Source organism: Platalea leucorodia (genome assembly GCF_965183815.1).
Source record: "Platalea leucorodia genome assembly, chromosome: 14".
In the NCBI taxonomy this organism is placed as follows: Eukaryota; Metazoa; Chordata; class Aves; order Pelecaniformes; family Threskiornithidae; genus Platalea; species Platalea leucorodia.
The window spans coordinates 13,192,958-13,209,246 of NC_138836.1; the positions used below are offsets into that span (position 1 = coordinate 13,192,958).

Below are 16,289 nucleotides of genomic sequence, written 5' to 3' on the forward strand. Positions count from 1 at the left end.
AGAACTGGATTCGATTCTCTAACTTGGTGTGCCAGCAGGCAAGTGTTCCTGGAGATGTGCTTTAGGTGGACACAGGCTGCTCTCAGCAGAGTGAGTGAAACGCCACGGCAGCCTTACGCAAGAGGTCTGATTTAGTGACTTCTGAACGCATCTCATCTCTTCACTGGTCTAACGCTCAGGGACTGAGGTTTTTCTTTCATGCCTTTCATCAGCAGAACTGGCTCTTGAGACTCTCCACAAATGAAAGTTGATGTCAATCTTATGCTTTGTTCATGGGAGGGCAGGAGATGGCTGGTGCCCAAGAACAGACTTGGGATGACACCTCGATTTTGTTTGTCCGTTAATCTCTGCAAATTGTGCATAGTCCTTTCCACCCCCTCCCCCTGAGCAATGCGTTGCTCCAGTGACTGGGGAAAGGAGTCACCCACCCTGTCTGGAGTCTCCTCCAGCACTTGGTGTAGACAATGCAAGAGGCACAGCAGAAAGCCAGGAAGAAGAGAGCAAATCTTAGGCATGAGGGAGAGCACAAAACAGAAACATCCCTTTGGTGAGACCGAAGCAGCCATCACAACCAGGGGAGAGGAACCAGCAGTCACCTGTGTTTTCCAGTAGGTACTTGAGCGAGCACTCAATGGCAGTGAAGAATCCATCCAGGACTATCTCATCCACATAATCCACATAGGCCTTCCAGATGTCAGATGCTGGGTCTGCAAGTAAGAGGCTCTGGTTTTCCTGGAAGAAAAAGAAGATGCCTTCAAATACAGTGGGGCTGAGTCTGTCCTACAAGAGAGCTACCTACAGCTAAGGACTGATGCCAGTGAGCACATGGTACCAGCCTCCTGGAGGGATGCTGCTTGTGGCATAGCCATGATTTGCTCCTTCTGTCAAGGGCTGCTTGACATCTGAAACAACTCAGAATAACTCCAAGGTAAAAATGGAGTGCAGAAGAGGCTTAGCAGCTCTGCGACATGTTCTCCTGCCTCTTCTCTGAGGCCACAGGGCTCAAGGCTTCTTTGCACACCTCGGGCAGGGAGCACTCAGAGGTCTCAAAGGCTCATCCCAATGCATGAAGACCCAGCCCTGGTGGCCCGTGTGTTACCTTGAGTGGATGAGGCCTTCAAGGGCTGCTTACACCTCTGCCCTACAAATGGTCAACTCGAGAGAACTTTTAAATTCAAAAGATTATAAATAAACCACATAAAAACAGATAAAGGTTGGGATCAGAAGACAAAGTGTTTGCTAATAACCTCCCTCCTCAGCTTATTGTGTCTCCTTCCTCCAGAGAAGCTCCCAGTAAGGGAATTCAGGGCTTTCAAGGTCACAGCAGGGAGCCCTCCTTCTTGGATTTCCTGTTCCCATCCCCATAAGGGCAGGCTATGTACCCACTCCCTGCACCTCCCAGCAGCCTCCCATGCTCCACTGTGATCCTGTCTCCTGTGTTGCCATTCCCTCTGAATGCTCCTTCTCCTAAGCTTGATAGGGACTCCCAACAGAGGCATGGTTTCAAAAAAAATAAGGTCCAGCTTGCAGTAAGCAGAAATCAACACATACTGCCTGTTGCCAGGGGGTCGACATCAGCAGCATTTCATGTACGGGGGCACAGGAGAGGGTGCCATTCCCAGTGCTGACATGGCAGCTTGGCACACATGAGATAAAGAGGCATTGCCAGTTGGGACTGAGCCAACCTAAAGCTGCTGCTCCCCAACTTGACACATCATAGCTGGGTGCTTAAACTCTCAACAGAGCAAGCCAGAGCTCTGGGCCCTTGCAGCCTCACCCTGGCCACGCTGAGCTGACACAAGAGAAAGGGGAACGTCATAGGAATGAACTCTGTGGGAATGCCCATCTGAAAGCACCACCCTCTCTTCACCATTCCCTGTCCTTGTATTTGATAATGTCCCCTTGTTACTGGTGTTTTACTGAGCCTTTAATCCAGTGGCCTCATCCTGGTGAAAGAAGGACAATGAGAGCCAGCATCTGGCTGTCCTGCCTTTGCCTGTTGGTGCATGTACCCAAATCCTCACTGTGCTTCTCTCAGCAGCCTCAGGACTCACCTGCCCCCAGGAAGACTTGAACAACCGGCAGAAGCCCAACAGAGCATCTCTTGGCCCCTCTGCTGCTGCTCCTCCAGGCTTGGCCAGCACAGGCAGGACAGAGGCATAGGGACACCCCATTTTGGGCCATGGTGCCTTTCCCTCCCCAGGTCCTGCCCCTGTGAGCAGCACTGGCAGTGCCACCACACCAGTGGTGCCAGCCTTCCTGCCATGACCACAACCCTATATTCTCCTTGGCCAATCTAGGAAGTGCCCTGGTCTTTTGGGTGGTAGCTGGAGGTGGCTGAACCTGTTACAGCTGTGGCAGCAGAACAACATGGGCACAGTAAAATCCTCACCACAGGTTCAGTGTGCAGAGAAGGGGGTTAGAGGGGTCCAGGGCTGACTGCAGACAGCAAGGCAAGGTGAGCAGCAAGAGCTCAGTGTCCTGAAGAGGGCCAGCTGGTTTTCTCCAGAGTCTGAGGCCAGATGGTGACCCTCAGGAGAGGGCTGGATCTAAAACCTATCTCCCTCCAGGCCAAGGTGCTGTCCCTGACATGCAAAGCACCTCACTCCGAGAAGATGAGGAGCAGAGCTTTGGGCTTTCTCCTGGCCTGCAAAGAGGACGCTCAGTTCTGGCAAGGTCACTGGAAAACACGGAGGTTTTGGACAGCAGCTTTTCTCCTGTCACTCAACTTCTCCCTGGACGGTCAGCGTCACCTCCCGCTCCCACAGGGGGACAACGAGTCTGAAACAGAAAGGTCAGCCACAGCCAGCCGTCTCTATTTTCAGGTAAATATTTTGGAGGGGGATTTTTCCTCTGAGCAGGACCCCAGAGCCTGATGCACGACTCCCCTCTAGTGGCTCCACAACAGCCGGAACTCCTGGAGCCAGGCTCCTTCCCTAGGCTGCGGCTGCTCCCCTGCCTGCCCCGAACTGGGTCCCCAGTGGTGCCCAGCCAGCAGCCCCACACCACACAGCCATACCAGCTCACTCATCAAAGCTAATGGTAATTAACACCGGGTAAGATTTTCAAATGAGTTGAAAGAGCTCTCGACATTTTCGACAGAGCAGAGAAACACACAGAGTCTATGAAGAGCCAACAAACCCTCGGAGAAGGTCCCCCCTCACCTTCAACAGTGAATGAATCCTCTGCCCTGACTCTCTGATGAGGCTGTAACGCCTTTCCAGATGGTCCTGACAGTCCTCTAGGCTTAGCAGTGATTCCTTTTTACCATCTTTCCTCTCAAATATAGGCAACACCCATGATCGCATGATGGTCTGGATCTCCTCAACATTGCTTTTGGCTTTCTGTATCCTCTGCTCAAGGTCGTGGACACCATCCATCACCATGGAGATGTGACCCCAGATACCTGGTAACAAAATGAGATGATTGACCATATGTTTTCAGAGCTGCTGGGCCAAGCTCTTGTGCACCCTTTAAGACCAGCCTCTGACTTTTTCCCCTTGGTCTCAGGAATTTCTCACCCATCATTAACACAAAAGACTTATCATCTCAAAGAACAGAGCCACTTCTAGCTCCCTCCTACCCCAACAAGCCATGGTACAGACAGCTGCAGCCTCTGTTTTCTCCCAGGACTACCAGCACCGTGGGGATATTTGACAGTTCCCACTTCCCTCTGCCCAGATTTGATCTCCCATGTTCTGCTACTGGAGAGAGCAGTATGGGGAGGATGAGTACCATAGGCTCAGTGTCCCTGCCACCATCACTAGGGCAGGGACCTCGCACCTGTATCCCTAACACATGGGCTGTGCCAGCCTCAGGTATCAGTGAGGGCTGAATTTAGATGCAGGGAACTTAGGGTTCATCTGCAGGAAAATCCCTTCATATTTATTGTGCAATGGAGAAAAAGTTTTTTCAGTGTGAGGACTTCTGCATTGCATGTTCCCAAGGGAGGACACTTGTTCCTGTTCATACCACAAGCCTGATGACAGAAATATATATTCCACCTGTAAGCAGTTTGCTTTCACCAAGAGGAAACAAATTGTCTTCCTCCACTCTGCTTTGCAGTTAAAACTGATCAAGCAAGAACACTGGTTAAATCATTCCAAAGTCACTGTGCACAAACCCCACCTCTAGCTGCAGTATGAGGTGGCCCTGCCTCTTGCTGGGACAAGTCCATCCCAGTGCCAGGTGGCTGGGCCAGGGGTTCCCGCTCCCTGCACAAGTGGGTGAGAAAGCAGTGCCTTAGGGACACAGCAGCCACACAACGTTGTGTGCAGCCACACAATGGGTCACTTGGGCTGTCACAGGGCGGCCAGCACAGGCAGTGAGCAGATGCTTCAGCCCCAGCCTTGCCAGCTCTTGCAAACCCAAATCTTGCCATCTCCTTGGCGGCACTGCTTACAGGGCAGCCTCTCTTCCCCATAAGCCCAGGCTGAAGCTGAAGGGAGTAGGATCCTGTCCACAACCTCAGCAGATCAAAGGAATGTGGAAAGGAGTAGGTAAGCTGGGGGCTGCCCTTCATCTCCCCAGTGCTGGCTCTGCTGGAGAGTCACCTGCCCTGCTGGGAACTGCAGGTGCGAACCAGGTGACGGAGGTTGGGCACGTGGGGGAATCCAATGAGACCCAATGTACGTGCTCTTTACCCCTAACACAGAGCTAGCTCACCCTCCGTCTTCCAGTTCAGTGTTTCTTCTGTCTCTTTCAGCTTCAAGTCAATGTCCTGCAGCTGCCCCTGTATTAGAGGGTATTCGACCTCCAGGACCGTCTTCAGGACCTTGTTGTATCTGTTCACCATCAGCTCTAAGTTGGCCACCATCTGGCGATGTGATTCCTTGGAGGAATAGATTTCTGCTGCTGTCGGCGGGATGGCTCCCATCTGGCTGCCAGACAGATAGCTCACCTCCCTCAGCACCGCAACCAGCTGGAGAAACAAGGCAAAGAGCTGAACATGGGGCAATCCTCCCTGTTTACCTGGCAGACACTCTCCAATCAGTTCTGAGTGTCTTAGGGGCTTTCTGCTGTTTTATTCACGAAGCAGCATGCTCTGGAAGGGGCCTGGACACCTCCTAGTCCTAGTCCATACCATCTGTCTCCCATTGATCTTTGCCTCTGGTTTTCTTCCTAACTAAAGACAGACAGCTCTGTTAACTATCCAGCCAGCAAACTCTATGCAGCCTCTGAAAGCCACGATGATCTCTGGTCCTCTCAGCTATCCTCATCAATAGTCTTTCAGCAATACCGTGCCTGCAAGCAGAGCTTAGCAGTTACCTAAGTGAAAGTTAAGACGGCTTCAGTTCTGTTGGTTTGCTGGGCTGACTGGCATTAAAAAAAAAAAAACAAAAAACCATGGCCCCAAACCCAGTGACCCAAACCCTCCTGTGACAACCTTCCACCAAAGACTTCTGCTGGAGACTTCTCCCAGCCCAACCACAAGCACTCAGTGCCAGTGCACGTTTGAGTTGCGATGGGACTGGATTGAGGGGGATTATTAAATTATAAACCCAAGTATAAATGAGTCCCTGCAACAAAGGGAGCAGCGAGGTCTTCCAGTGTGATATATCGCTTCTAAGACTAAAAATCTTTGCTCAGTTTAGTGGCTAGTAAGAGGTAAAATGCTCGTGGAACTGCACACGTTGGCAGGGTGACAGAAATTTGGTACGTTGTATGGGCAACGGCAGGGGTGAGGGCCCCTCCTGGCTGCAGCTGAGCTTGGGGTGCAGCTCCCTAAAAAAATCACCTTTCCCTTAGGTTGGCAGATTGTATCATCCCTTCCTGTGAAGACATGGGGAAGAAATCTCTCTCTGATCCCATCCCATTCATGCCCTCTGGTCCCAGTTCCCTGCCCTTATTTTCGATAGGAAAACTGGAAACCTGCAGGTATGAACAGAAGCAGATAAAGCCACAAGCACAGGGACAGCATGGCCAGGAGCCTTTGTCACTGCCCTGGGTGACAGGCAGGGATTACTGAAACCTCTCCACCACTGCCTGACATTAGCCAAAACCCAACATCCAACAGAACTGGCCAAGGCAGCTGGGAAGCACGCTCCCTTCGAAGGGACGGCAAAGGAGAGGAACATGCAATGCAAGTCAGGAGGGTAAGTCGTAACACGCTCAGAGTATCTACAGTACTAAAGTGACAATGAACACGATGACAAGAAGAGGAAAGAAAGAAGAGGTGAAGAAGGGTGCAGAGGGCACTCTGGAAAGGTGGACGAAGGAGGATGGGGTGGGTGGAAAGGGAAAACCAGGGGACTGAGGGAGCAAGAGGGCAAGTGAGACAGAACCACGCTCCCCTCCCTTCTTTGGACTGGAACGTCTGGGACATCCCCACCATGGTCAAGGGTGTTTTGCCCTCTTTCCCTCTGCTCCATGGAAGGTGAGCTCTGGAAGTCTCTTCCATGCTGAAGAGCTGCAAATACATCCTCCCTCTAGGCAAAATGTGGTGCTCCTATCTATTGTGGAGGGCACGAAGGGGCTGCTAAGCAGGCACTTGAGGACATCAGGCAGTCCTCAGTATGGAAAGCTGAGAAGAGCACTGCAGAAGCATTCAAAGACTGGTATAAGAGCTGAGAACAGGCATGGTCAGCACATCACAGGCTCCAAACCCTGTCACCAGGGTGAAGGGTGGAAAACATCCCCTGGGGCCATTGGGCTCGCACCTTAGCAAGGAGCTTTGAAGGAGATGGACAAATCTTTTGACTGAGGGCCAAGCTTGAATGAGCTCTAAAACCTAAACGCTTTCCTTTAACAGCAGCATGCCCCAGGGAACAGGGGAAGTTTTTGATGCCAACATTTCCCAGGCCCCTGAGATTCAGCGCCTCCCTGGCAAATGGCCTTTTTACAGTTGACAGACCCTGGCTCCCACCAGGCCCCAGAAGCTTTCAATCCATCTATGCACACTGCTGGCTTGGACCTCTGCTTCTGCTTTGGGCAAGGTGGATGGTCAATCCTCCCTGCACTGGAGACAGGTTTTAGGGGAGCTCTAGGGGACAAAGGAAAAGATCTTAAATCTATCATAAGCCTCATGTGCCACAATAAAGGAAATCCAACAGCCACAACGTTGGAGTGAAAAACCTTTCCTGGGTTTTTTATACCCTTTCAGGAGGCTCAGATTTCAGGTACACATAACAAGAACCCACCTCTGTAGATGATGCCCCAGCGCTCCCCACACCTGTGTCAAATCTGGTCTGGAGATGCTGACACCAGTTAAACATCTGGCTACTCAGGGACTTTCTGCCACTGGCTTTAACTAGAATTTGCTCTGCTTAAACTGCAATCCTGATATTTTACCAGGAGATAGAGCCCACAAAGAGGATGGTAAATTCATGTTACCCATCACAGAAGGGGTTCCACGGACCTCAGCAGAACAGATGTAGTACCAATCCCACCAGACCTCCCCTGCACAGTGGGGCACAGCTTGGACATATGCCCACAGGCAGGCAGAAAAGCTAACTGGCAGTAATTTTTACCTGGGGATCAAAATTGACTGTGATCAGTTTGGTTTCTGGATCTCGCCGGATGAGTGGTTGAGTAAGGTTGTACTGTGACTTTTCAGAGACTGTCTGGGACCAGTCTACATAGAGCTTTTCCTGATACCTGCCAGAAAAATAAAACACCCACCATGTAGTTACCAAGCCAGTAGACCAAAGCATATAACCAAATGAAAGCCAAGTCTACTTCTGAGGGCTGAAGAACATGAAGGAATATTAAAAACCCATCCATGCCATCTCCACAAACAACATGCCTTTAAAGACAAACACCTGAAAATCACTGACAGCATCAAGTCAGGAGAGTAAAGATCTCTCAAATACCATTTTTAGCAGATGATTCAGATCTGGAGACAGACTTTTAAAAGCATTTAGCCTAAAGTAATAGATAAGCAGCTACTGGGCATTTCCAAAGTGTCTAAGCAGGACAGGTGCCTAAACCTATACAAATGCCGGGGATGGTTGCAGTTGCCCTCACTTCTCTCACAGTCACTGCAGCCTCAGGGGAATTCAGCTCTTGGACAGCTCAGTGACACCACTGGGGATGGGAACACAGAGGGCTGAACAGGGGTCCTGGTGTCTCACATGTCATGCTCAGTCCCAACCACCCAGGCAACAAAGTCTCCTCTGAATCATGTTGTCACCTGAGCACTTTGGGAAACATCACCCTGAAAACACCATCTCTGTTGAAGTCACTCGAGATTCTCTGTTGGTCTGCTCCCTTCTGAAAGGCTGTACCATAATTACTCAGCCTTTGTTCTGGTAATCAGGAACAGGGCTCCCTCCAACTGCCCTGCGGTACCCAACAGCCGGTGTCCCAGCTGCCTTCCTTGCTGACGGAGGGCAGGCCTTGCAGAGACATCTCCTTCCTGGAGAGGTGACTCTTCCCAAGGCAAAGCCCGGAACGAACAGTTCAGATTTAACATCAAATGTTAAGATATTAAGTCAGGGGCAATGAATCCCACTCCGAGTTGTGGAATACACACATTACAGCCACTGTAAAAACACTCTGTGAATGGGCACAAGTGGATTGAGACTTCAGGTTTTCCACCACAGCAGCTTCTACATCCAGCAGATGCTTATTCCATTATTTCTGCTAGGCTGCACGGCTCCTGTTCGTCCCATGCAAACTTCCCGTTCCAAGACGTCACAGAAAGACTGTGGTATATAGCAACAGGATTCCTCCTTCTCTCTCATCAGAAAACTGCCTCTGGCTTAGAAAGGGACATTCCCAGGCCCTGGGCTGGCAAACGTGCTGGAAGGTGGCTTAAAGGAGGAGAACATTTTTTCATACAGTTACAGCATTGCCTGAGCCCCCAGTTACCTGTCGAGCAGCTGGAGCATTTCTTCATACTTCTGTATCACCCTTCTTCCTTCAGCAGAGTCCAAGCAGCTGGCAGCACAACAGACAAGCTCAGCATTATGTTTAGCTCTGTGAGGCTGTAGTCTCTATTTACCCCTTCCCAAGATCACCCACCCGTTTGCAGGCAGCCTCCAACTGACTGGAGACATTGGATTTCACCCCTGGCACATGACCGAAAATCATTTCACTGCACAAAGGCTATCCAAGCCCCATGCGCTCCTTCTCAGGTATTCGCATGGCAACCTGCCATATGGGCACCACATACTGGGGGGCAGAAGGACTCAGTGCTGCTGGAGGAAGCTTCACCCTCCGTACCCAGAGCATGGCAACCTCCACTTACCAGCCAGCACTTCCTAAGATCAAAGAGGCTCAGAAGGAAGCAGCACATGGCTCCTGCTGGATGCAGCTCTTTGCGATGTCAAATTTGTGCCCCTCAATCCGTAGGGACAGGGAAGAGCAAAGGCATCCAGGAGCATGGGAGGCAGAGCCCTGGCCACGCTGCCTGGGCTGTACAACTGCCTCCAAACCCAGGGAGGCAGCCAGCCAGAGTAATTCTTATAAGCCCATCTTTTTCCCACTGTTTCATCTGCAATATCCAAGTTTTCCTGAAAATAGTTGTTGATTTTGGAGGACATTTTAACAAAATCTGAATTAACCTAAACAAAACCTAGTAAAGGGAGTGCCTGAGCAGTCACCATTGGGCAAGCACTGATCAAACCTTCTGGAAGTAAACAAGTCCCCTAAGCAAACCCCAGCTAAACCACCTTTGTTTTTCCTTTTTAATCTTTTTTCCCTTTCAAGTTGCACGTAGGAAACAGCATCACATCACCCCTGCTGCAGGACGTGTTATTAACTGCTCTAAAGAGAGGAAAGAAAATCAATGCAAAACGCAGATCTGGGTCCTTCTTCATGGTTTACAAACTTTGCCATTCAGATTCAAACCAGGTATGACAACTTGGGCTCTGTGTTGTAGATGGTCCAAGAGCCTGCTTCATTGCACTGATGCCTTTACTGCTGCAGAATAACTGTGCACTTAAAAGACACTTACTTACTTAATGGCAATACACAGTGAGAGAAGGCTACAAATATTGCGCAGTGATGGAAATGGCTTATATTGGTCAAGCACATAAAAAAAAGTGGATCCATTTACTCAGACTCCTGTCCAGCACGAGTAAAGCTATTCCTGTGAGCTACAAGGTGCATTCCCTGGAGCACCTTCAATTGTCCTAAGTCCAACACTGCTTTGCTTACAGGGCTTTTAAATGCTGTCTCATACGATGCCATGAGATGTGGCAGCTGTGAGTGTGGGGTCACATTTCTCCCAGACCACCACAATAACAAGCATTCGGGTGATAAGTATTCCAGCACTAGCTTCTTTCCTTCATCTTGGGAGATTGCTCCTTTGTTTAATGCTGAGCAAGTTCTCTTCTGCCAGTGCCCAGCGAAGTCGTCAGCTGTTCACCAACCTGGAAACTCAGCTCCATCAATCCATCTGAGATTAGTCCAGTCCAGCACCTCTCTGCCCTTCACAGCTCGGATGATGCCAGAACCAAGGCTTGCAGCCAAGGCCTGGGTTGCTCCCAAGGAGATCCTGGAGCACATGCTGAGTGGGATCGCAGTGGGAAAGGTTCTGATACCTCTTTCAACTGCAACCTAGGACTACGCCTGAAAGCTCAATAGCCCATGTACTATCCCACTGTGCCTCTTAACCACCTCAAAACAAATCCAATTAATGAGTTTCTTAGAAAAAATGATCACAGGGAAGCTGAAAAGCACCAGTGCAAACACTTCACACCTCTTTGACTAAGAATTATTTCAGCTATAACTATTGGATAATGTTCAACACGGAAAGAAAATCAGATTGATTAGAGAAAAGGTATCAAGATGGTCATAAAGCAACTTAGCTGGAACAGACACGCACAGATGTGTGATGTGCCTGAAGTGACCAAATGGCACCTGGATTCGTGCTCGCAGCTCCCGAGCCCAGCCCAGCGCTCCAGCTACTGGTGGCATGTTCTTGTGCACAGGGAGGGATCCTGGGGAGGGCACATGGAAACAGCATTTGACTGAACGCTGCACTCGTAACCCCAAAGATACACCAACAGAACCTCATCTGTGCAAAACTGCTCTCTGATTTCCCAGCTTCCTTCCTTAAATCCAAGCATCTGCTACACTGATGTAGGTCTGTGACCAGGGCAAGTCTCCTAGTGCCTCTGGACCTTGAATAAGGACCTGAGATCAAAGGAGAAGCCTGGCATATGTTAGAAACAGAGCTGATACAGAGGCATCCTTCACCTGGGATGCATTTCCTGCTCCCCACAAACACTGATGTAGGGATTTCTGGCCAGGAGATAGTTGTGATCATCTTATCTAACACCCACAGAACAACAGCCCCCAAATTCACAGCAAATGATGGACTCATCCTCCATGAATCTCACCATTCCCCTTGTTAACCTGCCCTGGCTCCAGCAGTGCTGCTTCTTCCGGACTTGCCTGGTTCCAGCACAGTTTTTCTGAGGCAAGTAAACGGGTTGTTGCTCACAAAGACACACTCTAATCCTCCTAACTTGATGGGAGTCTACCCATTCCCTCCTGTGCCAACATTCAAAGGAAATAATAAATCTGGAAAAGGCTGATTAAACCCTTGGTTATAAAGTCCCACTTGCATACTTTGCATTTAAAACATTACAAGGGAAACACAATAAATTCATGGTGGGGAGCACATGAGTGGGTTTGCAAGTCCCATGGGGCGTTCAAGGCAGTGCACAAGTGTGGAGAGACACCTCTTGTCACAGCCTTGCTGGGGGAAAAGCTCAGCATGTGTCTTCAGTCCCAGTCACATATCATGTATACACATTTAAAAAAGGATATTTTTCCCCTCAACAGATTATTTGCTTTAATACTAAGAACAGAGCTTTCCTGGGCATTTCCATTTCCACTAGGAGCTATGGAGACTGAAAACATTTGCAATTTGGGAAGTTTTGGTTTTCTTAGAAAAAGCAAATTATTTCCCCCCCCAAATTAATCTAAATTCAATTTCCTGTAAAATCAATTTTACTCAGCCCATGCCACCCACCAAGCTCAAGCTCTGCCTGGATGTGCCTGGAGTAGATCAGCCTAGCGTGGTCCAAGGCACTGTTGAACATGCTGATGAGGACAGAGTATTTGTCAGCAGCATCTGCAGCGATTACTGGTCGCTCCAAAAGGCTCCCGAACATGTCCAGCAACTGTGGAGGTGAAGAAGCAGGGAAAGAAAGGGGAAAAAATTCACAACCCCAACTTCTGCAGAGAGACCCACTGGGATTATCCTTACTAGCCCAGATGTCTGCACCAATGGGCACTTTGGAAAAAGGAAATTTCTTTTCTTTACCCTTCTTTTCCAAGTAGTCCCTTCCTTTGTTACAGAGATGCTCAGACTTTCTCTGTGAGCGAACCATATTCAAACTGTCATTCTTCAAATGCTTCAAAATTTGCTATTTTTTCAAAAACCTTAGAAAGATAAATACTATCACTTTCTACAGTCTTTTCTACAAACACTTATATTGAAGTTTTTCAGAAAATACCATTTACTTCTTTTGCAAGATAGATTAATTAGTAAACAAAATAGCCTTGTTTCTAGAAAACCTCAGTTTCCAAAACTGAAATACATCCATGTATTAATAATATTAACAAAAATTGTTATTAACAATAATCACCTGTTTTTTAACAACAGTTCTCACCAGGGAATCCTAGAAAAAGCATAATTTCCTCCAACTCGCAGACAGAGACACAAATAAAACTCCTGGCATCTGAAAGCCTGATTTGGATAATTTCTTTGACTACACTTTCCAAAACTGAACAAAGGTCTATTCTGTTTGTATCTTAATGGGAAGAGCAGAAATACTTCCAAAGCTTTCAGCAAACACACTGCTGCCAGCTCCACGGCTTGACAGTTTGCAAGGGACCCACAAGCCTGAGCATCACCAACCAAGACCAACCCAAAAGCTACAAGTCTCATTGTCCCACTGTCCATTCCCATCGGCAAACACCAGCCCCGTGTGCCTGTAGCTACAGCACTGCCTGGCCTCCTTTGTGTGATTCTCACTGAGACAAACCATAGATGCCCTGATCTGCCTTCTACAATAGAGAAGAGATGTGACAGACAAACCTTGAAGGCGTGCTCCAAGTCCAAGGCATCATTAAAGGCCTGGATGAAAACAGTGCCCAGCCGCCGGTCGATGTCTTCTACTTTCTGCTGGAAATCAAAGGCGTCTTGCTCAAACTCCTGCAGGAAGGCAAAAGAGCGAGCCGTGAGGCTGCAAGACGGCACCTGGAAGGTACCTGCAACCTCCTGATCCAGAGATATCTCCTCTGCATATTCACCATGAATTAAACCACTCCTCTGGCTGACCTTCAGCCATTGCAATGTGGCAAAGCCCCACAGAGCCCGAGGACGTTTCTCTATTGTCCCACTGCTGAGATCATGGCCCTCTCTCTGGGATGGACCCTTTGGTCCTGAGGGCTTTCCACAGTCCAACGAGCACTAACTTCAGCCTAGAGGCAAGGTGGACTATTTCCACACCCTCTCCACCCCCACTTGGCCTGAAGACTATACCATCATCCAGAAAACCCACAGATGCACCTTCTGAGTTCCAAATCCAATCTACTTTCAAGCCAAAAGAAGCCTATGGTGTTGATTGCAAGTTGTCTCTAAGTGGGGCAACAATAAAGGCAGTTTCAAAACACTGGCACAGCTTGCCCAGAGAGGTTGTGGAGTCTACACCCTTGGAGATATTTAACCTTGGAGATATTTAACCTGACTGATCACAGTCGTGCTCTAACTGAGCCCACTTTGAGCAGGGGAGGTGGACTAGGTGATCTCCAGAGGTCCTTTCCAACCTCAACAGTTCTGTGTTTCTGTAATTTCCATCATCTCCTGGCACTATTTTTCTTGCTCCAGTTGTAATAAATTCTTTGAAGTTCAAGAGTAAAATCTAGCTTTGTTTTCCTACAGGTAAAAGAGCCCAAATCAAAGATTGAACTTGACAGAGTGGGAGACTTCAGTCCTGTCCTACCTTGGGCAAAGCCACTAAAAATGAGGCCACATCTCTCATCTGAAAGGATAAAGCACAAGGAAACAGCTTTTACTATTGTCACTGCTGAGCTCCAGCAGGACCAGACACCATGTGTTAGGTAAAAAAGAGGCTCTAGACAGCAACAAAAGGTGCAAAACTCAAGCACTGAAAGAAAAAGTGTGACTCAGAATCATACAAAAGGCCGTGGGGTCACCAAAACCAAGCCAGCTCCTGCAGAATCACTGTTATCACTCTTTCTGTGCCCTCCCTCCTGAAGGAGCGGTGGCATGGAGCAAGCAGCTTTCCAGCAAGATCCTCCCAGGCAGCACTGGGGACATGCCACCCATTGCAGAGATGTACTGGGAACTACAGGAAGCAAAGCCCAAGCCACCCATCACCACACCAGACAGGTCCCAACACCCGAAGGAAGGGCACACCAGCCCCATGTCCTACCACCAGGCCAGCCACCCTTCACCCCAGCACAGCCCTTTCTGAAAGAAACAAGGCAAGAGCCTGCTGGAGGCAGGGCTTTGCCCCGGGATTACCTTCCACTTGGATGTCTCCCATGAATGGCTGCCCCACGAGTTGTGGGAGACTGGAGCTCCTCACCACGGAGCTTCCCTATAGCCACTCCAGTGCAGCACTCCCTCCTCTGGATGTGTGAACAGGCCTAACCATGTCCTGCTCACCAAACACAGCAAACTGACCCCGCGGCAAATGGGACAAGCAGCAGAAGAAATCAAAGATCCTCTGAGGTCAGACACAACCATGGGACAGAGGTCCTTTCAGAAATGCCATTCCCACCCTTCCTTCATAGCTCACCCAGGCGGCGCTGCTCTGGTGTCAAAGCCAAGAGCAGGAGTTTCTGCATAGACAGTAAGGAGGCCCATGGTACGCTTGCTTTGCCCTGCTTGTACGACATGTGCTGGTGTGAGCATCTGTGATCTGGATGGCCATTGAGCCATGACCCAGAGGGCTGGGAATATTCCTTTAATTAAAGCACTACTGATAATAAAACACGGAGTCCTTGAATTCGAGAGCACCAGATGCTATGCATTCATCTAGACAAGAGCAAACACATCCCCAGAGATTACCTGAGCTGGCCCTCATCAGGCAAGCTAGGCACCAAGAGCAGTACAGCAGAGACATGGATGTCGGTACAGCTCATACACCCCAGCCAGCATCACATACAGGGAAAGTTTGTGTAAAAGGCATGGAAATCCAGGTTTCCCAGTTGCACTGGTCTAAGGTCCTGAACTAGCAAGATATGCTAGATATAGACCTGCAAGAACTCCCAAACCTCTGCAGGAAAGGTCAGCAGCCCCTTGTTCCCTACAGTGACAGATCAGATCATAACGAAAGGAGGAAGGAGCTGGGAAGAAGTCAGCAGGACTGCACATGAGCCAGGGCTCTAGCGCAGAGGAAACCGCTGCTTTGGAAACATGCACATGTTGCTGGCGTTCCTGCAAACTGGTCCCACCTACCGTGTTGGTCAGCTCAAGACAGTCATAGGTTCGCTCTGCAAACACCTTGTACGTCTCCTGGAATTCCTCATACATGAGCAGGACCTGCTGGCCCAGGGCCTTCCCTTTAATCCCACTGAACTCAATCTTTTCCAGCTTCATCAGGTCCAAGCCAGTTGCCAGGAGATCCTTCAAAGTCAATGGAGGCACACACAGGTTAAAATGTTGACAGAAGATGATGATAGCAGTTGTCACAACACAGAGCTGCGCTCTCTGCTGTGCCGAAGGACCTCCCCAACCACACTGCTGGTGCTCAAGCTGAGTGGCACAAATGGGAAGGGAGGAGCCAGATCTTGCCTGTCCTGGGCATCAGTGGCTGCTCATAACATGTCCCTCCCTAGTGGGACCTGCTGCTACCACTGGAAATACTACACCAACCATAAAATTGCTTTTAAAGGCATATAGGAAATGGAACCAAAGCAAGATATGAGACCCTGATATGTCATCCAGCATAGCTAAGAATCCCAATTTTAAGGTTTTAATGAAGAGGAGACTTCTAATGTTTACAGGTACCTGAACTGTCCAAAAGCTCCTGCTCAGTAAAACCTCTGTGTGCCCAAGCGGGTGCTACTGAGCCTGCCCAGCTGGCCCTCTCTGCTGAGATGGGGACATGGGTCCTTCCCTTCCCATCCTCTGCAGCCTGGCAGGGCCTGACCCCACAGTGCCACCTCTCAGGAAAATGCCCCACTCACCAGGCGATGGCAGCAGCGCTGGGCAGCCCTGCCACCACCCCACCCCATCCATCTCTTTCGGCAGGGTTAAGCAAGGGCTGGTTGAATGACCATTGTGTCAGAGGACCAGGAGAAACATGCTGATCTCAAGCACAGGAACGTACTGGTGGCCATCCTGCTTGCACTGAGCT

The 16,289-nt window shown here is 49.5% G+C and overlaps 1 protein-coding gene across 1 annotated transcript in view; it reads right to left on the minus strand.

Annotated features, from left to right (window-relative positions):
• The window catches only part of DNAH9 (dynein axonemal heavy chain 9), a gene marked incomplete at both ends in the record, with an annotated part of 219,762 nt that overhangs the window by 186,260 nt on the left and 17,213 nt on the right, over positions 1-16,289 (minus strand). The window contains 9 exons of the mRNA XM_082326558.1: positions 597-732; positions 3,165-3,406; positions 4,666-4,921; positions 7,470-7,596; positions 8,812-8,880; positions 10,772-10,886; positions 11,927-12,077; positions 12,998-13,114; positions 15,389-15,556. Of these exons, the coding sequence (XP_082182684.1) occupies positions 597-732; positions 3,165-3,406; positions 4,666-4,921; positions 7,470-7,596; positions 8,812-8,880; positions 10,772-10,886; positions 11,927-12,077; positions 12,998-13,114; positions 15,389-15,556 (1,381 nt within the window). The remainder of the gene's footprint in view (positions 1-596; positions 733-3,164; positions 3,407-4,665; positions 4,922-7,469; positions 7,597-8,811; positions 8,881-10,771; positions 10,887-11,926; positions 12,078-12,997; positions 13,115-15,388; positions 15,557-16,289) is intronic.